The sequence below is a fragment of the Pagrus pagrus genome (assembly GCF_965226575.1).
Source record: "Pagrus pagrus genome assembly, chromosome: 14".
Taxonomy (NCBI): Eukaryota; Metazoa; Chordata; class Actinopteri; order Spariformes; family Sparidae; genus Pagrus; species Pagrus pagrus.
The window spans coordinates 11,968,988-11,991,943 of NC_140198.1; the positions used below are offsets into that span (position 1 = coordinate 11,968,988).

Consider the following 22,956-nt stretch of genomic DNA (forward strand, 5'->3'; position numbering starts at 1 on the left):
TCTTGTTTGCAACTCAATTGTTAACCAGTACAATTGACGGACTGTACATTATGCAGGCTACCCAGGATTCCCTTGTAAAGCAGCAGCATTATCCTGGTGACATAAAATAATTTGAATTTTAACTGTTGGATTTACCTATATTGTTTGTGGTTTTTTGGGCACTTACAGATACCATCTCTGGTCCAGTGAATGACATAGTTTGCATGCAGTTACATTCCCTGGCACTTCTTATTACAACGGTCTAACGTGGCAGCAGAGTATTCCACTTTTTCTTTTTTGTTTATTTTGTTTTTACTTGGATCCTCACTAGTTATTACTGTTCCTTAAAATAAATAGTATAATATAAACACATACTTTCACATTGCATCACATACAGTAAATACAAACAGTTACAATATCACCAAAACAGTGAACACATCACAATTTACCCTGCATTTAAATTGAGAAGGCCTAACTTTAGCAACACAAGGTTAGACAATCTTTTAGTACAAGTCCAGATCTAGTAAGGACCACCACTTCTCACAAAGGTATTAGAATAACAAATTAGGTTCACTTCAAGGGGCCGAAGGATTTAATGGGGACAGCCTATACTGCGCATGCCCAGTACATCCTCCTCGGTACTTTGGGGTAATGGCTGCTAGGTGAGATGAGCGGATCGGCCGCATCCTTTGAGTGTGAGGCGCTTCCATCGAGAGGACCGTTAACTCGGGCGGTGCCGAGTTAAAATGGTCGATATCCGACCCGAAAAGCATCCCGAAACTGTTGTACATATTGCGAACATCGTCCTTCAAATGTAAGTTCCCTTTTTCTCTTACTAGTCCTGGCCGGGCGCCATAGCTAGCTCGGTATGTCTAACGTTACCAGCTGCTAGCTAGCTAGCTACCTCCAGTTGGACTTAGTGGCTAGGGGGCAACAGTTTATGCTAACGCTAACTAATCTTTAAATGGTTTAAGCTAATCTTAACTGCTTTTATGTGGACGTGTGTGGATGTGGCCGCTGGTGTGTAAGGTGGTAGCGGCAGAGCCAAGCTAACGCCTGTAGTTTGTTTTGTGTTGGTTGTTGACAGTAGCTAGCAGAGCTCGGTGCTAGCTGACTACGTTAGCTCGAATTGCTGGCGCTGTGCCTGCTGCCTGCTCGATGCAGCTCATCATCCCCACTCTGCACGTAGGCTACACTGTTATGGCTGTATTACCAACTTGACACATCACGCCTGGAGAAACCGAAGCCTCGCATTTGGTTTGTCGCTCCTATAAATACGCTGCAACATACAAACCAGCGTAGCTAGCAAAGTGTTGCAGTCATTTGCGACGTAGCTTAGAGATTTTCTCCCGTCGAGACCGCGGGGTTACTAGAGTTCATGGTGTAGCTACCACAATAGATGCAGCACTCACTCATCCATAAGGTTTGTAGTGCCAGTGTTTCAGTTAAGCGAGTAAAGGTATAAATACGCCCATTTAAAGTAATCCAACTACTGTTTGCACTGTAACTGCTAATGGATTACGACAGATAAAAATACAGTGGTAGACGGCCGCGTTATATAAGCTCGTATTCTGCGAAGTGATCTCTCTCTGGCCAGTGCTAGTCGTGGTGAATTCAGAGTTATGTAAGTTATCAGGGTCCTGTCCCGGGATACAGGGATATTAATGGATGGAAACTCTGCTATTGGCAACTTTGATGTATTCTCGAGCGTTAAACAGAGATTGAAAAGTTGTCTTTTAAGTGCCACAATCAGAAGGTCGGTGTGGAAGTGATCAAACTTTACTCTGCTGAGTATGCTTGAGCCTCTAAGAATAGTTTCAATCTGCAATTTAGAAAGTAGCACCCTGAGTGAGGAGGACTCGGGTGTGAAATGCCTGTGTTGCAGGTTTGCAAACAAAGTTCCTAAAAGACTGTAGTAGCTCAGCTAGCATTAAGAAAATAAAGGGCCCTTAGGTTTCAGTTTATGGTACTGTTACTGCTGAGCCTGGTTAGCGTTGATTGCTTCATTGGAGATCATCAAGTCTTCAAAATGAGTTTGAACAGGGAACAGCTGGATCACTTAACCTGAAAACAACAATAGACTCCGATTGCCTTGTCAGTCAGCACAGGTTTTTCACAATGGTGGTTAAGTTAGATTGGGAAACAATGATTATATTAGGTGTGTTTGCTTTACTGAGTTATTTTTTATGCTTGTGATCTAGTGGTCGTTTGTTTTGATTCATTGGGTATTTGTGTTTCATCAGCAACTGTAATATAATTTAGTTGGGGAAAGGAAATCAAATTGAAAGGCAATCTTTAGTATAAGAATAAGTTGGGCTGCACAGCTAATCAAAATAAATTACGACATGGCCGGGTGCAGAAGCAGCAATTTCAACATCAAAAGGTAAAATGTATTATAATGAGGTGAATGAGTGCTGCAGTGATGCCTGGCTTCCTAGAAGATGTGTTTGTTTGGTACAGACTCCAACAAATGTCACATCATCAGGACTTCAATTGTTTTTTAGCAAAAACGGAAAAATTGTGATGCAAAAATGATCGTCCCCACATCAAATCGCAGGAGTAATATCTGTAGAATAAGCGCAATATAATTTTTTTCAACCATATCCTGTATCTCTAAGAATAAGCAGTGTATTATCTATTCTGCAATCATGTTAATATTTCTGATGAATTCAACACAATAAGTAGGCTTAAGTAGGTTTCAGTCAGAAGCCCAGCAGCCTCACAGTCCACTGATGTCAATACTTCAGCAATGTTAGGCCTAGTGATGACAAAAATGTTAGCCATCAAAGATTATGCCGTACCATCTGATGTATGTGCCTCCTTTTAATATCTCTGATTGGGCCATTGCTGCAGGGCAATGTTGCAAATCAATGAGCAGGACAGTTTTACGGCAATACTGGATTTACAAGATTCTTTCATCAATATGATGAAGTGCTTCCGGACACTTTTTATCAACATATTTGATTCCCATAGTCCCCAGCTGTTTTCTAAAAAGTTGTTTACTCAGTTATATTAATGAAAAAGTACTTTTCCACTAATGCTGATTTTATAAAGCTCACATACTGTGATAGAGAATGTTAACCAACATGTCTGCCACTAGAAAGTGTTGTAAAGAAAGAAAATAAACACAGTACTAATTGTATGCAGTAAATATAAACAGAACAGTGTGTGAAAAGCTGGGGAAGCGTATACGTGAATAAGCAGTTTTGCCAGTATGCCTAATTTGTCTGGCCTGTCGCTGAGTCGCACCTGCATTAAAACACCTGGAAGTGTTACCACATTGTTTATTTTCCCAGTTGCTTGTCCAGTGCTCATGCTAAGCTCTGCGCAGTTGGTCAGTGTCTGGAAGCAAACAGCCTGGATCCCTTTACATGTACTCAAGTCTTGATTGATTATTGATTTGGATTTAACCATGTGAATCTGTTCTTTGTGTTGCCACTCTTGGAACTGGAGCAACCTTGTGATATTCCTGTGGCATCTCTGCAGACACATCCTATTCCAGACTAGCTGTTTTTTCATGTTAGTGTTTGTTGCATTCCTGAATGAGCAGCAGAGAGGAACATGACACTCATGAGTTGAGGGTAGGACGACTGCCTGTAAACAAAATGAGTTGTTTGGCAGTACTGTTTGTTTTTGTTGACTGCCCCACCTGACTGATCCTCCCTGCACAAACACACAAAAGAATTGGGGAAGCAGCAAGGCCACCGGTTTGTGAATTTGTTCCAGATAATCATTTTAACAGCATTAAAACTCACAATACCAAGTCCAAAATTAACAACTTTTGAATAGCCTAATATCTGATGTGATTTGATTGGTTTCAGCTATTTAGATGAGAAAATGTAATTTTATGTATGTTTGTTGACTCTTGGTGTTCCGACGAGTATTTCTGAGTGTTGTTTTGTTAATATAACTTGTGGGATAAAAGTTTTAAAGTCTCCAGTCAGTGCATGTACAATAACCTGTATTGTTTGGTTCTGTCATATTATTTATCAATGACTTAACTGAATGGTTGAACAGTTTGCCAAATAAGTGTAATTAGTGTAAGTTATAGTGTCATTTTTCAATGAATCTGCAAGTATATATAGGCATTTGTGTAGCTTTAGCTTCAAATATGAAAAGGCCCGTTGAATGTTATGAGTGTTATAAGGGTGGGAATTTTAACACCACCCACCTGCCAAATGCAGGAAAAGTGCCAGCCACAATAAAATTTGACTATTGTTAGCAGTTAGTGTGTTTTGCATGCATTTCTGTAGCCGTTAGAATAAAAAGCCTGTTTGATTGTGATCCAGCTTCATTTGAAATTATTTGTTTTCTTAACCTATCTCTCTACCTCCCTATGAAACTCCCTTCACTCTCGACCCCATTCCTCCTCCTTCTCTGCTGGCTGGCATTCATCCTTCCCTCATTTCTTGCCCTCACCCTCTGTTACTGCTTCCTTTATTCTCTGCATCCTATTAAATATCTTTTTGTGCATTGTTTCTCTTTCCCTGCAGTGCACCCACTGTTAACATCCCGTCGTAGTGGTCAGTTCTGCCTGCCGATCAGAGGTAAACCTGAGGCCATGGCAGTGAAGGACCGTGTCGAGGCGGTGCTCAATGTGGGTCTGCGAGTTCCCAGCATCATGCTGCTGGATGTCCTGTACCGCTGGGACGTCAGCTCCTTCTTCCAGAAGATCCAGCGTTCCAGCCTCTCCAACAACCCCCTGTTTCAGTACAAATACCTGGCTCTTTACCTGCACTACGTAGGTCAGTGTTGGTGTCTCACACACACACACACACACACACACACACACACACACACACACACACACACACACACACGCTGTCTGTTTCAGCACAGTCTTCTTTCTTTAATGGTTCTTCAAGGATAAGAATAAAGCAATCATCTTATACAAATGTCTTGTTCTATCTGCACTACATAGCATTTTACCTATTTGATAATGCAACATGTATTAAAAAGCTGTAGCGTATAGTATGTCAGATATAACGGCCCACAGTAGGTGTTTTGTTTATACTATTTGACTGGGCTATCAGCTAAAGTGCCTCCTGTTCCGTTGGTTTTATCATTAGCTGAAGTTACAACAGTCACAATCTTGGTTGGATTTGCATGATTTTCTTCAGCATTGTTAGCCCTCTTTACCCAACTCTGTCAGTTTCAGATGCTCATACATGCTGGTAGGCAGTAAGCCATGATGAGGCTGTGCTTTGGGCTGAATTCAGGACAGCTTGTTTGGCATGACGACAAGTGGAGTTTGACCAGAACTATCCTGTTTGTCCGATGGTAAAATAACAATAGTGGATGCTGTGTGAACCAGTTTTCCTCCTCCAGCTGTGTGGTTTTTGCCCCAGCAGTGGCATTCTGGCAGTGTGACTCAGCTGTGCCAGTCAAACTTGATGTGAGACCAGTGTCAAGTGTGTAGGTAGCTCTGTCGACAGAGAAAGTTAAACAGTAGAACTGAAAAATAACAAACGAAAAGGCTTTCAGAGTGCCATCCTTCATCAACACTGAACTATTATCCAACCTTTTCCCCAGTCTTGGGTTGATGAATTCCCCATGGACTTATGCTGCTTATACTTGGCTAGCCTAATACAAATACTGTCTTCTGCTAATACATCCTACCCCCTCTCTATGGGTGCTGCCATTATCGTGTGATGTCAGACAACTGCTTCTTCATGAGGTCCAGGTAGATGGATTTACCAGACTCTGCAAGTAGGAACTCTGCTCTTGAGTGGCCTTCCATTGTACTTTTTCTAGGAGGAGGTCAAAAATGTTCAAGATCCGAGTTGTCTGGAATGCAGCATTAAATTTAATCTCTTAGCAGTACAGTTAACCCTGAAATACAGAAGTCTTTTAATAGTGGCAATTACATTTTTGGTTCACCACCACAGAAACACACAAACATAACATCGGTGGTGATGCTTCCATGCTGTGGCCCTGGATTGAACTTTAACTGGATGGTCGCCAGTTTTGTGAGAAGTTCTGTGTGTTCCACTTAAATATCAATGAACATGTTTACGATTGTGAAGCCTTTGTAGGCTGCTGTTAATCTTGTCATACAAGTAAGGACACAGATCCGTTCCAGCCTGTATTTCCAGTGACACAGAAGCACTGAAACACAGTAGCATTGATGTGAGGGTGAAGTTGACACAGCAAAGTCTGAACACGCTTAGCCTAACATAAACTGAGCAAGCTAAAAGAAAACCGTTGGTTCAAACCACAGACCAGCACAGTGTTGAGTTTTATTATGTCTGCGTTTGTGAGTGTGTGCTGTCAGACTTGGCTGCAGTTGGTTAATGAGCCAATAGGCTTGGTATGTGCTGATTTGCGCTGTGGGTGGACAGACAGAATAAAAGGGGAGAGAGGCTGTGAAACCAAAGTAACTGTTGCTATGCACTGAGGAGCTTTAGGTAGCGGACTGTTGTACGATAAGCCTATTGGCAGCAGTGAATGTTTGATTGACTGTCAAAAATAGCTCCCTGCAATTACATAAGAAACATCTGTCTCACACACACACACACACACACACACACACATACGCATCAAGTATGTGCAAGAAAAGCTTTTGTAAGTATTTTCACAATCTTTCTTTGTGCTGTTTTTGTTGATTGTCTCAATAAGATTGTTTGTGTCTGCATTTCTGATGGAATCGCAGGTTATATCTTGAGCCTGGTGCTCCTGACTCTGCCTCGTCAGCACCTGGTTAAACTCTACCTGTATGTCCTTACGGCCCTACTACTATTTGCTGGTCACCAAGTCTCAAGGTACACACACACTATTAGACATTATATAATGCAGCTATCCCATGATCTGTTACTCCTTTTGCTGGTTCAGATGAGAGGTTAGGAATCTTTGTGTTAAGTTATAGGACAGTGTTGTATAATAAGTCACAACAGATTCCCTGTAAATTGAGTGTTTTGGTCTCTCTTTGTCAGGGATTACGTGCGCAGCGAACTGGAGTCTGGCCATGAAGGACCTGTCTACCTGGAACCTCTCTCCATGAACAGATTCACCACTGCTCTTATAGGTATATCATTACACATGAATGCATGAAGACACACGTGCAGTATACATGACGAGGCATGAATGCATCGTACAAAAAACTAAACCTAGGCAGGCTGATACATTTCATCAGCTGCTTTCACAGCTCAACTCTTCCTCTTTACAATTTGATCTCCCTCTTACACTCTCCGTCCTGGTCGCCCATGCATGTGGAGAGTCTATAAAAGTCTGGACAAAGAATTACACAGATCATCTGTCACTTACAGTCCTGCAATTTACACTGTTTCCACTAAAGTATCCATACGTAACCTGCGGTAACTGTACCTCAATGGGAGATCTGCTTTCTGTTTCCACCACGGACAGTACTCTTACATGTAGGCGGGATTGTTACTGGCTGGGTGTTGTGGGGAAACAACAGGGGAGACTGGCCTTAACACGTGAGAAGCTGATGCTTTTATTAAGTGACATAATTTGACCTATACTGTACATGATTGCCCGACTGACAACATATGCAAACTACTGCACTTTTTTCCTTTTGCTCTGCTCGCATCCCTCGTCTCTTTTCTGCCCCTCTCTCATTTTGCTCAATACGCACAGCACAGCACAGCACACGTGTGGTTGTTTATCACAACAGAGAAACAAGCTTTGGTTGAGAAAAGGCTGCAGGCAGCAAGACAAAAGACTGCTGAAAAAGAAAATAGGAGTTTGGGAAATTCAACATCAGAGCACAGAGGATGAGACGACTTGTTCTGACTGACCGATCAGTGGTCTACAGTGTTTTAACTCCACCTTTTGGAATCGGATCGGTATGCTAGTAACCTCAAAAGAAGGGTAACGAAAAACAAAATGATATTGAGAGTTTCATTTGGTACCATCCACAAAAAAAGAAACGAAAAAATAACTGTTATAATCTGTAATGAACTGAACTGAATGGGGCTGCTTGGTGAACACAAGGCTATAGTGAGTGAAGGGACTTAGGCCCTGCTCACATATGACCAGGTATTTCTTATGACAAAGCTTTTTCTATGCGTTTTGGCCTTTCTCACACATGAAGCAGTGTTTTGGGTCACTGAAAACATTGATTTTGGAAAACCCCTACTAGTGGAGATATTAAGAAACTCTGTTTTCACTGTTTACATCTGGACGAGCTTAAGTTTAACCTTAACTCTCTGTGACTGAAAATCCATCTTCTTGAGGAAGTGACCTCTTAGCAGAGATGCAGCTCTGTTAACTTGTCAGCTGCAATCTTTCTGTAGAGTAGGTGGAAGAAGAAGATCAGCATCTGTCTAATAGAGTTTTGCCAAAACTTGCTTGGGTATATTTAAAAGCATCCCTTTAAGGTCACCTGGCCACTCGTGGCAGAAAACTTACTGATGACCAACTACTACTACCCCTAGTACTGTAAAGCTGGTCCATGTTGAAATGTAAAATGTTACGAGTCCATAGGACCTGGTTTCATCTTACTAGAGAGTAGATATGGAGTCTCCTGTGCTATAAATAGACCATACTGAGAGCTGATTTCACTGCACAGTGAAAGCCTGAGAAAGCAAAAATAACATGGTTACAGTGACAAAGATATACTGCTGTGTAGAGAGAGAGACAGAGAGAGAGAGAGGCGGGGGGCGGGGGATTAAAGCTACTAATTATGAAAGTGGACTCCAGATTATTTCTTATCTTTGTGAGTGTTTGTTTGGCTTTTGTAGCTGACATATTCTCATCACTCTGGGGCGGATTTAAATACTTTCAGATGGTTCTTTTATTTGAGCTCTCAATAAGACAAAAACCACAGGCCATGCATCGGAACAAGCTGTTCCTAAACCACATTTGCAACAGTGTGCACACAATCATGCTTCTGTACGTGCGTCTTCTTTCATCCTTTTTTCAGGTCAGCTGGTGGTGTGTACACTCTGTTCCTGTGTGATGCAGACCAAGAGGATTTGGCTTTTCTCTGCTCACCTCCTCCCTCTGGTGGCCAGACTGTGTCTGGTCCCACTGGAGACCATCGTCTTCATCAATAAGTTCTCCATGATCTTCACAGGCCTGGAGGTCATTTACTTCCTGGCTTCTAACTTGTTGGTACCATACAACCTGGCCAAGACTGCCTACAGGGAGCTGGCTCAGGTAATGTATTAGATATGTGGCCTAATCGTGCAAGCTCTTTCAGTTTTTGTGACAGGATTTCAGTAATAGTAGTCCTGAGAGATTTCCTCGTATGTAATATTAATGTGATTCTGTCTTTGGCCCGATGACCTCCATATCTTTCTCTCTCTCTCGTCCCTCAGGTGGTGGAAGTGTACGGGCTGCTCGCATTAGGAATGTCTCTATGGAACCAGCTGGTCCTTCCTGTTCTCTTCATGTGTTTCTGGCTACTGCTGTTTGCTCTGCAGATCTACTCATACTTCAGCACCAGAGACCAGCCTACCTCAAGAGAGAGGCTCCTTTTCCTCTTTCTTACCAGGTAAGACCATAGCAGTGATTAAACTGTGTGGGGCGTCATAGAGAGTTTGTTTATATTGTGTTTTTTGTGTTTGTTGCGTCATATGTTTTGTGTGGCAGGAGCCATCACAAGGATTAATATATCATACAGAAACGCATGAAGTACAGGTTTAATGGAAAAGAGAACATTAGGTTTTGAGATACTGCGTCGTGGGTCACAGGGTTGGGCAGCTGTACCTGATGGTGTCACTTGGCAAAGGTGACCACGAATCTCAATAGCAAATTTCATGCAAACTGGCCAGTAATCGTGGAGGTACCTTGCCTTGGACCAAACTGACATCACCCTGCTAGAGTTAATAGGAGCCAAATCAGTATATTATAGGTCTCCTGGACCAATTCAATTTGCTAAAATAAGGCTATGATTTCTATCCCTCCACCCTGGCAAGAGCTGTGGCCAGAGGCATTTTGTTTTTGGGTAGTCTGTCAGTGCATGTCCAACCATTCCCATTCTTTTGAACGCAATATCGCCGAAAGGCCTCGAAGGAATTTCTTCAAACTGGATCCACATTCTTCACATGTATTTTATATAAACTACTTGTATCAGATTTTCCTTATTCGAATCGAGGGTCTAAGGACAGAGGATGTCGTTCACTGTACAGATTGTAAAGCCCACTGAGGCAATGTGATTGTGATTTTGGGGCTATATAAATAAAATGTACTTGAACTTGAAACTATAGGTTTTAGGCTATAACTCAAGAATTCATACACTTATTACTGGAGTCCGACCAGTTTATTGGTTGGCAGATATTATCAGCTGAATGGATGTATCAGTATTGGAGTATAGGTTGTCCTGTTTGTGCCAAAATCAAAACTATTTTTTTCTTCTGGAAATAAGTTTATTGTTGAACTGTAAAATATCCTTCCTCTGTGACATATAAGTGTTTCATAACCACAATATATATCGGATATCATACTTTTTTGCTCCAATATCGGTATCAGCATCAGACCGAGTATTGTTCGGGCTCCACTAATTACGACAAAATGACACAAAGGTCAAAGGTCAACTTTACTGTGACATCATAATGTCCTGCAAAACTTTTTTGGCCATTCTTGAATGCAGGAACAGAAGGGGAGATGGTGAACATGTTCCACATTTGGTCAGATACTGAATCTTGGGTGTCCATCTTGAAACTGTGCAGATTATTGAAATGCCAGGTTGAAGATGACTGTGAAACATTCTTGTTTTTTTTTATTTGTAGCTTCTTCTCACTTTCGCCAAGAACTACGCTTAATATGTTTAATTATATTCCTTCAAATTCTTCACTACTTAGACTTTATTCTGACTCTGGACAGACATGGACTTAAACTGCAGCTTGACTGGTGCATGGATTTTTACAACCACAAGGCTGTTATTCTAGTTTGGGTGTTTTATTTGCCTTGTTTTGTAACCATCTTTTACTCTCCACCTTCTTTCTCCTTCTTCTCCCTCCCTCCCTCCCTGTCCTCAGTATTGCAGAATGTTGTAGTACACCGTACTCCCTGCTGGGTCTGGTTTTCACCGTCTCCTTCATTGCTCTGGGAGTTCTCACACTCTGCAAGTTCTACCTTCAAGGTTACAGAGCCTTTATGAATGACAACACCATGCACAGGTCGGTCAGCGAGGATGTGTGTGTGGGTTTGTTGAGGGTGTCTGTTGGTGTCTGGCTATTAGTTTTAATCACTTTGCATGTTCATTTCTGTGCAGGGGGATGACAGAAGGCATCACCTTGCTGATCCTTGCTGTCCAGACCGGCCTCATCGAGCTTCAGGTCATTCACAGAGCCTTCCTCCTCTCCATCATCCTCTTCATTGTTGTTGCTTCCATCCTGCAGTCCATGCTGGAGATAGCTGACCCCATAGTCCTGGCCCTGGGAGCGTCCAGAGACAAGTAAGATAAATTTACCATACATCTTGTTTTAATTGAGAATTTGTTTCCTTTACAATTCTTATCCTCCGTCATCAAAAACAGATTTCTGCTGTGAAAAATGCTGAACACTTGAGTGCTTTGGCTTTGCTGCAACTCACTTAAAGGTCAAAACTAAGTGACAAACATGTTTATTATGACCTCAAAGGACAGGAAATGTTTTTGAAAACAGGAAAAAAAACCTTGGCTGAATGTGTTGAAGCAAAATTTCCATGTTTGGCACAGATGAAGCTGATCCTCTTCTCTTGTCTGTCCCTTCAGGAGTTTGTGGAAGCACTTCAGAGCGGTGTCTCTCTGTCTGTTCTTGCTAATCTTTCCAGCCTACATGGCCTACATGATCTGTCAGTTCTTCCACATGGACTTCTGGCTTCTCATCATCATCTCCTCCTCCATCCTAACCTCCCTGCAGGTAACACACAAGCAGATAACATCTCACACACACAGACACAGCATACAGTAACTCCAGTTTTATCCACTGTGCCTGAGGATCCTTATGAATCTATAATTTGTGATTAGTTATTCAACTGAACAACATCAAGACACTCCCCTCTGTCACCCCCAGGTCCTTGGCACTCTGCTGATCTACGTTCTTTTCATGGTGGAGGAGTTTCGTAAGGCTCCAGTGGAGAACATGGATGAAGTTATCTACTGTGTCAACGGGACCTACAGATTGCTGGAGTTCCTGGTGAGTGTCACACATGCACACATGGTATACAGTTTTGTAAAGGAGCACAATTGAGATGGCAGGATGTTTATAAAAGGCAGTAGCATTGTTGATATACAGTGTTGCATCTGTTACATTAAGACATTGGCTAATTTCCTCCCCTGCCAGGTTGCGGTGTGTGTGGTGTGCTACGGCGTGTCAGAGACGGTGTTTGGGGAATGGAGTGTGATGGGCAGCACCATCATCCTGGTCCACTCGTACTATAATGTCTGGCTCAGAGCCCAGCTGGGCTGGCAGAGTTTCCTGCTCAGGAGAGATGCTGTAAACAAGATCAAAAGCCTCCCCACGGCTAGCAACACACAGCTGGAACAGTACAACGACATCTGCGCTATCTGCTACCAGGTATGTGCTGGTTTTGTGTGTTTCTGTTTTTGGCCAAGAATATATTTCAGTCTTCAAGTTAAAGCTACCACCCCATTCCAAAAATTAAACAGAATGTGATAATTGCTGAATACTGAATTTAAAACAGCATAGGGGCAATATACTTCATGTTTTACATCATCAACTCCATAGGTTTTTGTAAATATTTTTCAAATAAATTGGGACGGGGACATCAAAAGTATATGAGAGTTGTTTAATGCTCCAAAAATGCCTGTTTGGAACATCCCGTAGGTAAACGGGTTAATTGGTAACAGGTGATAGTATCAGGTTTGGGCATGAAAGGGACACCTTGAAAGGCTCAGTCGTTAACAAACAGGGATGATGCAGGTTCACCCCTTTGTGAAACACACGATTGTGAAAAGATATTACTTCAACGGCTCAGGAACACTTTGTTAAAGGTGCAATGTGTAGGAATTTTAGCTTAAAACATTCAGAATAACAATTTTGATGTTGATGTTTGTATTGCTAACCAGCTAGCCCCTAGCCATTTTATAACTCAAGAGGTGATAGTCAGATAGTAAACAAAACCAGTACTCCCCCAGTGCTCTCAAATCCCAGTCCTGGCAGAATCAGTTAATACGGCCACCAGCTGCACAGTTAACTGAGCTAACTAACAGCAGCTACAGTAAGCAGCAGATAGTTGTTACTCTGGCAATATGCAGCCCCCTATTTTCTTGGAGTATACATTTGTCTATCCAGGTATCCAATTCTTACATATGGCATCTTTTTAAACTCTATTCATTGAACACAGTTCATTTGCAAATTATTGCATTCTGTTTTTATTTAATGTTTTCCACAGCTTGTGTTAATGTTTTAGAATCAGGGTTAATGTGGATCTGATGCATGTTAACATAGGCCAAAGTGGTTTTAAAATGTCAAGGGAAATGTGACAACACAGCCGATGTGTGTTTGTGCTCTTTCCTTCCAGGACATGAACAGTGCTGTGATCACTCCGTGCAGTCATTTCTTCCACGCTGGCTGTCTGAAGAAATGGCTCTACGTCCAGGAGACATGCCCCCTCTGTCACTCGCAACTCAAGAGCCAATCACCAACCACTACTGTCCCCAACCAAGACGCCCCTGTGGCCAATCAGAGCCCTGCAGAGCAGGACGACGCCAATAAGAAGCAGAAAGAAGGCACACTTCCAGAGGATGGGAAGGAGGAGGGAACAGGAGAGCAGGAGGGAGATAATGGACCTGTCATGTCAGCTGGAGAAACCTCCTCCTCCTCTTCTGGTGTGCCCTCTGCTCCCCAGAACCTGAAGACTTCATCGTCATCTTCTCCTTCCCCACTTGTGACTGAATCTAAGAACCAGCTGCCCACAGATCATCCCTCGTCGTCTTCCTCCGACACATTGGACATGTCCCCTGCCCCCTCCAACTCTCACCACTCGTCCTCGCAGGCTGAACCTGAGCCCGCCCCTCAGCTAAACCCAGGCTTCCGACTGGGCAGCCGGGAATCATCATCATCATCACAGCCTGACCAGCCCACTTCCCCCTCTGATGAACAGTGTCCTCCTTCATGCAGCCTCTGAGCCCCATCGCAACACATTAGACATACATGCATGCACATATAAACACACAATCTAAATACTCCATCTGCCAGTATTCTGCCTATATTCTACTCGTCCAGCGGTTGGCTATCCCATCATGTCAGAAATTCAACTCCAGATTCCTCCATTTTCATTTGGAGGAGAGAAAAAAATCCAAAAACAATCTCTAAGCAAATATTCATCACACAGCATTTAAAGGCCATTTTTTTGGGCAGTTGTCTTGGAACAGATCATCTCAATGTGTTTCCATGATGAGTTTAACTTTCATGCCAGCAATGATTTCATTAGAGTGGGCATAACTTGTTCCATGTGTTTCTTTTTCCTTTCCCACAAAAATGGGAAGGCAGTAATCTCATCTCATGAATAATTGGTAGTTCTATGTCATGTCCACGAAATGTGAAATCCTGAATGAAACTGAAGAATCACATTACTCCATTTTTTTTTGCTGTTTTCCTAGATTTTCACATTGATATTAGACCCATGGTGACACTTATAGAATCAAGCTTATTTCCTTCTTATTTCAGTCCCACACATTTCACGTGATGGTCGCTCCCATCCTGCCTTTTGTTTGTGCAGCTGCACTCTCATTGCTGTACACTTCATAGTATTTGGGTTCTCTCTGTAGTCCTGTATGTGCCATGATCCGTGGAGGAATGGTTCAAAATGTTCAGAGAGCCTTGACGGGTTGCTTTTTAAATAGCGACTCACAAAGTACAAATTTCTCCATCGGTTTTGATAAAGATTTGCGTGTATTAGTGAATACACGGAGCATCAAAAGAGATTGAATGTTGTTTTCTCGAGGCCATCACATGACCTGAAGCCTGGTGCTAAGCAGAGGATACGTGGTGTGGTCTAGTCAAGTGTTCACATGGAAAAAATAATTTCATGTGTCAAGCTTCAAATCAAACTTGTTTGGCTGGTCCCAGCAACAACAGCTCTACTCCTCATCGCCAAACTTTTGTATTCCTGTTAAAGAGATGTTATTTTTAAGATAATTTTTACATTACTGCTTTATCAGACAACACGCAGTGCGGACAGACTGAAAATGAGGGAGAGAAAGGGAGAGGACGGGGATGACATGCAACAGAGGCCACGTATAGTTTGTGTTTGACCCTTCAGCGTTGTGAGAACGTGCAGTGTAAATTAGCCCTCAGAGCCCAAACTTTGTCGTCTTTGGCTTTAATTCATTCATGGTACTTATCCGCACTCATCGTCCCGAGCTCAGCTGATTCACAAACGCATTCACTGAACCAGTACATCCAGTGTTTGTCATGGAGCCAGCAGTTGTTGACTCGACTATGGCTCCATCCAATCACATCAGAGCACCCTCACCATCCTCTTCCTCCTCCATGAAATGTTTCTACCAGCAAATTGAGCCACTCGATAGGAAAGCTTTTTTTTTGTTTCACACACATGCTTGCACCCACACACACAGACACTGTTGGCTCCTGTGAAGTGTGTGCTGGAAAGTCTGAAGGTTTAATAGAAAGACCTGAGAATGCAGAGTCCTGATGCACGCTTATTTGTAGAGCTTGCACGCTGCCACTGTTACCATAGCGTTTATTTGTTTGTCCCCCAGTGTGCTCCAACCTGGCTACCGATGTTTTTTCTGCCATTTTTTTTCTTTTCTTTTTGGGATTGCATTTGCACTAATGTCATTTATACTAGCGATGCTCCAAAGCCGTTTCTGTGGCTGTCAGCAACCAAATACCCTCTGATGTTGTTTGTGTACGAGGAAACAGCCCAATCTGTTTGTGTGTAATGTATATAAATGTTGCCCTGTATGGCATCTATATTAAACCAGAGGAGTGTTGATATATAAATAAGATGAGGGCTCGATTTCTCCAAGGCTTCCTGGTGGTTCGATGGTCTTTGTTACTGTACATGTCTGTGGACAAAGACAAACTTGGAAGCCTTCGGGAAAGCGAGCGCTCTGACCCGTGAGACCAGCCAGTGTTACTGCCTCTCCGGTCTGTATGACGCGTCCTCAAGCTGGTGTGATCACTCCGGTGCCCTCTACTGTTAGGAGTGGGATCAGCATGGCGCAGACGGACAGGAGACGCACTAGTTAACCATTGACAGTATTACTTACTACCACTATTACTAAAGGTCTTATTACTATGAATGACTTTACTGTTGACATTGGAAAGCGTTGGCTGCAGGGCTGAGAATGAATACATTAATACTCGATGTAGGATCCAACCTGGCCAATGCTCGTTTATCTATTTGTGTTTATTTTTTTTAAGAGATGAAATGTAGAGTTTGATGTATTTTGCACATGTTCCTCTGAAAGGTGAACATAAGGACATCTTTCTGTATTCTCATCAGCTCCATTCCTTAGTCTTTGATTTCATACAAAAGCACTTGAAACCTTTTACACACATTTTAAAACAGCTTCATACTCACTCGTTTTTTTTTTACTGTGGAGCATTTGAACTGTGTCAGGCAGAGAGATCACCTGCATGATGAAATGTCTCCACGAGGTGATGACTGTCATTGGCAACTGTATGTGAATGTGCATCGCAGTATTAAATGATACATACCTGGCAGAGAGGCCTACCAGCTGTTGATTCCAGATGTGTTTGCTCTGTTTATACTCCATGTTGGAGAAATTGCAGTTGTTGCAGTCACTCTCCAGGCTCTGAACTGTGACATATTGTTTCATACTGTCTGGGACAGTTTAACATCAAATGTTTTAACCGCAATCCAAGCTCCATGTTTAATATTTGACTATTGAACACCTTCATCTGATAACTGTCGAAAGCTTATGGACATTACATATTTAAAGCTTTTCAAATCTTTAAATGCATTATTTGCATTTCAAAGCACCTCTGAGATTTTAGCTGAGGGATTGACTTCATGTAAAATAGGGCTGCAGCTAAGGATTACTTCACTATCGATTATTCTGCCAGTCATTCTCATGATTGTTAAAAAACGTTGTCCAACCAACAGTCCAAAACCCCCAAAAACTCTTCATTTAGTTAGTTTCATCATAAAGAACGAAAATGCAACAAATCCTTCAATTTAAAAAGCTGGAACCAGCAACTACAAAATTACTAATACTATTGCTCTGTTCTCAAAATAGTCAATCAACTATACTATAACCAGTAATCAGTACGACTATGATTACCAGCCAGTATAATAGCTGAAGTCGGTCTCTCATCTGAAATCCAGATGTTTCTGAGACAATACTTTGCAAAATCATGACTATAACATTAAAATGTAAGCAAATATAATGGAATCAATAGCTGCCACAGAGCTCTGAAGGACACGGCTCTGCTGTCTCGTACTGTTGCCTCTGACTGACGCACGTTATCATGTTCAGGGCGGCTCTGACCGAGACTCCCTTCACATCTTTGTTTATTTTCTTTCTCTTCTTTATGTCTGATTTAGTTTTTCCACACACACATTTAGGACCTGCTCTGTCAAACCTGACTCTGAATGCCAGTTGTGTTCTGTTAAAAAGCCCCACGGTTGATTTGTGGACTTAATGCCTGGCATTGCCTTGGTTATTTTACAAAAATTGAATGTCAGAAATAAAATGAACCATCCACTCTGGACTCAGCCTTGATTTTATTTCAGATGCCTGATTTAAAACCATATCATGTAATGGTGCTGCAGCGCTGCTCCTTATAAGAGGTAATCTGTATTATTATTAGATTTTTATTGGAAGCAGTAGGCCTATTATTTAAATTTAGTCTTGTAATTTGAGCCGATAAAAGATGAGTAATATTATAGATGATACTTTTAATACTTACAATTTCCAACACTAAAATTGTAAATATCAAATAATTTAATGGTGCACTATGTAGTTTTGGTGAAAAGAAATTTAAATCGGAAGAAACTAAATAAACAATGTCTTTGTTTTCATGACTGAAAAAAAAATACTGACCTTAAAGGACAAGACAGTTTCATACTGTTTTACTTTGTTTATATGTGGCGGACCCTGCCATCTTTCTAGCTTCAAACAGTGTTCTGGGGACCTTATTTTCTTTTGGGAACAGCTTGTTTATTGTTTATTCAGTTATGGAAAACATAAATATTTCAGTTTTTTTATTATTACCTTATTGATATTGTAAACATTAAAGGTATAGTTGGTAATCCTGTTCAGAAACAGTCTTTGTTATACTGGGTGAAATGGTCTTTCCACCCTGAGAGTAGTCCATACATAATGTGTTCAGAAAAAGGACTGAAATAAATATATGTATATATATATATATATATAATTATTAAAAATTAAACATTATATATTTAAAAAAGAACATTGAGGGTAGAATTTCTCTGATAATTTAAAAGAAGAAAAATGGAATCAATATTTATAAAAAATGTTCCCAAGTGTCCACAAGTGTGAAGAAGTATAACTTTAGTTTGAACTCACAAAATCTCAAACCTCATGTTTCGAAAAACTACAGACTGCAAAACTCTACGCTCAATTTGACTGTTTTCACTCAGACAGAAATTGAAAATCACAGTTTTTGCACACTATCTCATCCTGGCAATTCAAAATACAACCCCCTAACAGCCAATCAGTCTCAGTCACTTCTTACATGTTCAGGCTCAGCTGGCAAAACACCTCGACTCTCTTTAGGGCATAAAAGAAGCCTTTGGAGCAGCATGGAGGAGAAGATCAAGAGCAGGAGGAGGAGGAGGAGGAGGAAGATCGCCAGCCTGTACTTCTAATGAAATGCTTACAGTTTGACTTGAACTCTAACAATGTTGAAGCATCGACTACAAGTTTACAGTGTGACTCTGGGAGGCTGGGTTGTGAGTTCTCTGTGTCAACGCAATACTTGAGATATATTCACAGTGTTGTATCACCAGTCTAGACCTAGTCAACTGAAAAAAGTAAAGTGCTAACGGGCTGGACTGTTACATTCCCTGTGTCTGCCTATAAAGCTTGTAATTTAAAATGTCTTAGTTTTCACAATTGAAAAAGAAAAAAAGTACAGAAAAAAAAACAATGCACAGTTTTAATCTTAGACGTAGGTCGTCAGCTTGATTTTCTTAAATATCCCCTCTGTTAAACAGCCTGGGTTAAAACTTTTTTATGAAATCAGAGTGGTTTTTTTTAAGAAACTGAGCCTTTAGTTTCAGGAAAGTTGTTTAACCAACTGGGAAAATGTATTATTTCTGTATGAAGTTTGGTCTGTGTGTAGTTGGACGAATCAGACAGAAGATGGCGCTGTTGTGCTGTTTTTTAGAGCGAGTGGGAGCTGATGCGGGAGACAAACCGCAGCTGGAGACGCACACACACACACACACACACACGGGGACAGTCTGTGTCACAACACTGCTGAGCCTCACTGTGCACATCAGTGACTCCCTACCGGTTTATTTACTGTGTTCATCTTTAATCTGCCGGGTTGTTCCTGCTCAGTCGGACTCGTCCATATTCACTAAGTTCCTTGATTATATTTTTTATTCTTTATATTATCTGTTATGATTTCATCTCGCGTTTAAAATCTCTAAATTTAGATTTTAATGCAGATTAAATATCTGTGACGCTCAATTCAACTTTAAAGTGACCTGTGGACACTATTGGTATTTGTCCTTTTGAGCATTCTCATGATATAAAAATCTTTTAGGACCTTTATGATAAATTTACTAATATTTCAGGGTGTTTATTAATCGATAATATCCTTTCCTAACAATTTAACAGGAAGCTTTTGATTCATTATAAATTGCATTTTATAAAAAAAAAAAAAAATTTTTTTATTTCTAACACCTGAAGCATTACATCCATATTGTCACATAACCCGCGTGAGCATGCGGAGACAAACCTCCTCTGTTACTTTATATATTTTAATTGTCTAACTTGCTCACGTGCTCGGATCGATGCAGCCTCTTTGACACTCCTCCACTCACATACGTGTCTTTCTTCAGTCCTCCACGGGCTGATCCTCCACTGTCTCTCCCTCTCCCTCTCTTCTATATGCAGGAAACTGGAGCATAAAAGACTCTTATTCTCCATAATCAAGGTCAAGAGCGTTTTTCAATAACCTTTGGGAATTAAACCCTGGAGCTGCGCCAGTTCGCCCTGCCAATCATCCCCACAGCCGGCTGAATAATACAAAAGTTGTTGACCTTTTGCACCTCGGCGGATCGATACTCTGCAGCTTTATTTTATTAGAATAAAAAAAAATAATAATAAAAAAATGAGTTGACGGGATTATCTATTAATATTTGCATTTGGGTTTTGGATTCCCTCTCGGCGGCGTGATAAATTGTTTCAAATAACAGATGGTGCTGCAGGGAGAGACAAAGCGGGGGGATCTGGTAGCAATTATCCTCAATTATGTTCATTGTTATTTTGAGCTAATTATTGTTATTGTCGCTTTTGTTTGTGCGTCTTGCGGCGCTAGCCTGCAATAAGGAGGCCTGCGGAGGACAATGGGGAGCAGGGAGATGTTGTGGCGATGAAGTATGGCTTTTATATTTGAGCCCAACCGGTTGGTCTAAATAAAAACCTCCGTGTAAATGCACGGGCCGAGGTTTCAGATCAGATCCACCGAGTGTCTGCAGCTGAAGCGAACATCAGCTGATCTTCATCCGCGCAGACGAGAGCAGGGATTCATCCGTGGGACTCATGTGGCCTGATGGGTTTCTTTTTTCTTTTTATGATCAAGAGCGAGAAATAATATTGTTGTTTGGTGCTTTGTTTTAAAGTTCCGATCAAATGCTGCAGAGTTCAATATTGTTTTTATTGATATTTTCGTAATAAAGGCAGATGTTGGAGACGATCAAGACGTGACTGTGTGTGCGCGCCCTGATGAAGTGCCGCTGAGCAGAAACTTTCGCGGGCGATTTTCAAGAATTAATCTCCACATTTGCAGAGAAGAGACGTTTCTGCAAAGTCTTCTTTAAACAAGGACAGAGGACAGAGGAGAGGACAGAGGACAGGGGAGAGAGGACAGAGGACAGAGGAGAGGAGCTCCGTGCCACTCCACGGCGCGCACCGGACCTCACTCTTTGTTTGGGGGCGTCTCCTCTCCTCTCCTCTCCTCCGGTCCCCTCCCCTCCTTCTCTTCCCATCCCACCTCCCTCTCTCTCTCTCTCCCCCCGGGGCGGGAGAAGCTCGTGTTTGGTTCTCAGAGAGAGAGAGAGAGAGAGAGGGAGGGAGAGAGAGAGGGAAGGGAGAGAGAGTCCTTTGGGAAGAGTCACAAAGCGTTTTCCTCAGAGAGGGAGCGGAGTGGCGAGAGCTCGGGAGTCATCCGAAGGAAAGCAGCGCTGCTCTGGACACCACAGAGCCCTCGACGCGTCCCGGACCACTGGGCTGAGGGAGAAGAGGAGAGAAAGCGAAAAAAAGAGGAAGAGAGAGGTGTCAGAGGATGATGACATCTGATCTGGGTGATAGCTGATCTCTCTTTTCTGCCTGACAGCTTCAACTGTGGATCTCAAAGCGCACCAGGAGAGACTTTTTTAAACACCTCTCCACACTCCTCACAACACTCGACTGGCGATTTTAAACCCGCGTTTTAAGTGTTTGGACAGTTTTGGACCCGATGTGATGTCCCGTCTGTTTTAACACACACTCCTTCAGGACAAGAATTAGCCGCTTTGGGTTTTCCCCCGCAGCACAGAGCGCACCCCACGTTGCTTAAGGATCTACAGGAGGACAAGTGCACAGCTCCAGCAGCGAGCCACGGAGGTTTGTTCATGTTTGGGATCCAGGAGAGCATCCAGAGAAGCGGCAGCAGCCTGAAGGAGGAGCCGCTGGGAGGCATGAATGTCCGGAGCTGGATGCAGGGGGGCGGCGTGCTGGACGCCAACACGGCCGCCCAAAGGTGAGCTCTTCCCCGGGCGGAGACGCGCAGCGCTGCTCCTTCATTCACGGAAACAAAGTGGTGTCTTCTGTCAGGACTCTGCGAGCTGATGGGAGCTGCTGTCCGGAGGAAGACTTCTGGATTTAACTGTTGCTTATTTAGATTTTTTTTTTTTTTTTTTACTGTATAATTTAAAGACAACGTGCTGAACAGTTAACAGCAACATGTGTCGGTGCCACATATTCTTTTTTACGCACAGCTGGCTGAGGTTTAATGAAGCCAAAGAGACAAATAAATAAATCAGGCCTGTGCTCTGGGTTTAAAATGAGGAGTAGATCTGTCAGATTCCCTCTTTTCTAAACAGATTCATGGCTGAACACAATTCTCCCCTTGAGCCAGAAAGTCAGATGTAAAGGTGGATAAATCATGACGAGATCAGCCAACACAGACACATGTGATTATAGTTTATTATTATAAATAAAATAAAACAATCTTGGTCAAATCAAGAAAATAATGATAATAATAATAATAATAAAAAGATTTGCTGCTCTTATTTCTTTGCACTTGTAAACTTGTATCGCCTCCCACGACATTCCTTCTAACACCGACTCATCCTGCGCCTGTGTGTCCGCAGCGGAGTGGGTCTGGCCCGGGCTCACTTCGAGAAGCAGCCGCCCTCCAACCTGCGCAAGTCCAACTTCTTCCACTTCGTCCTGGCTCTGTACGACCGGCAGGGTCAGCCGGTGGAGATCGAGAGGACCAACTTCGTGGACTTCATCGAGAAGGAGAAGGTGGGGACAAAAAAACAAGCATTATATCTTAATAGCAGATTTAACGTGCTGAAAGAACATTTAAAATTTTAAAGGCCTCATTATTCAGCTGTGATGATGAACATTTATAGAATAAAACAAATAAATTGCTGTTTTTAAAATGCATTATTATTATTATTATTATTATTATTATTATTATTATTATTATGTTTTAAATAAGATTTGAAGCACACACTCTCACTCATAAAACGTCCTTCAATCCATTTCTTCATCTGATAAATAAAAACCTGTTGAGACGTTGAAATAGTTTTAATTTACAGCTGATTCAACACAAACCACTTGTGCTGTATAAACAGCGGCGGGCTGAGCGCTCCCCTCATCAATTATGA

General features: G+C 42.0%; 2 protein-coding genes across 3 annotated transcripts in view; both read left to right on the forward strand.

Annotated features, from left to right (window-relative positions):
• Positions 1-610: 610 nt before the first annotated feature.
• Positions 611-17,594, forward strand: LOC311268922 (RING finger protein 145-like). The gene is made up of 12 exons (XM_084372885.1): positions 611-793; positions 4,473-4,724; positions 6,632-6,740; positions 6,912-7,003; positions 8,864-9,099; positions 9,261-9,436; positions 10,923-11,063; positions 11,159-11,341; positions 11,639-11,786; positions 11,940-12,062; positions 12,210-12,443; positions 13,411-17,594. The coding sequence occupies exons 2-12, from the start codon at positions 4,541-4,543 to the stop codon at positions 14,014-14,016; spliced, it is 2,232 nt and encodes a 743-aa protein (XP_084229011.1). The 5' UTR covers positions 611-793; positions 4,473-4,540; the 3' UTR covers positions 14,017-17,594.
• Positions 17,595-21,232: 3,638 nt separating this feature from the next.
• LOC311269633 (transcription factor COE1-like) overlaps positions 21,233-22,956 on the forward strand; it is a 96,304-nt gene continuing 94,580 nt past the window's right edge. For both annotated transcript variants that reach the window (XM_084373936.1, XM_084373937.1), the window contains exons 1-2: positions 21,233-21,818; positions 22,432-22,588. In XM_084373936.1, coding sequence (XP_084230062.1) covers positions 21,691-21,818; positions 22,432-22,588 — 285 coding nt within the window. In that variant the 5' untranslated portion in view covers positions 21,233-21,690. The remainder of the gene's footprint in view (positions 21,819-22,431; positions 22,589-22,956) is intronic.

Excerpts from the sequence above, each read along its gene's own strand:
- LOC311268922 (XM_084372885.1), top strand. The coding sequence starts at position 4,541 with ATGGCAGTGAAGGACCGTGTCGAGGCGGTGCTCAATGTGGGTCTGCGA. Across the intron at positions 7,004-8,863 it reads ATTCACCACTGCTCTTATAG|GTCAGCTGGTGGTGTGTACA; the intron begins GTATATCATTAC and ends TCCTTTTTTCAG. Across the intron at positions 11,342-11,638 it reads CTGGGAGCGTCCAGAGACAA|GAGTTTGTGGAAGCACTTCA; the intron begins GTAAGATAAATT and ends CTGTCCCTTCAG.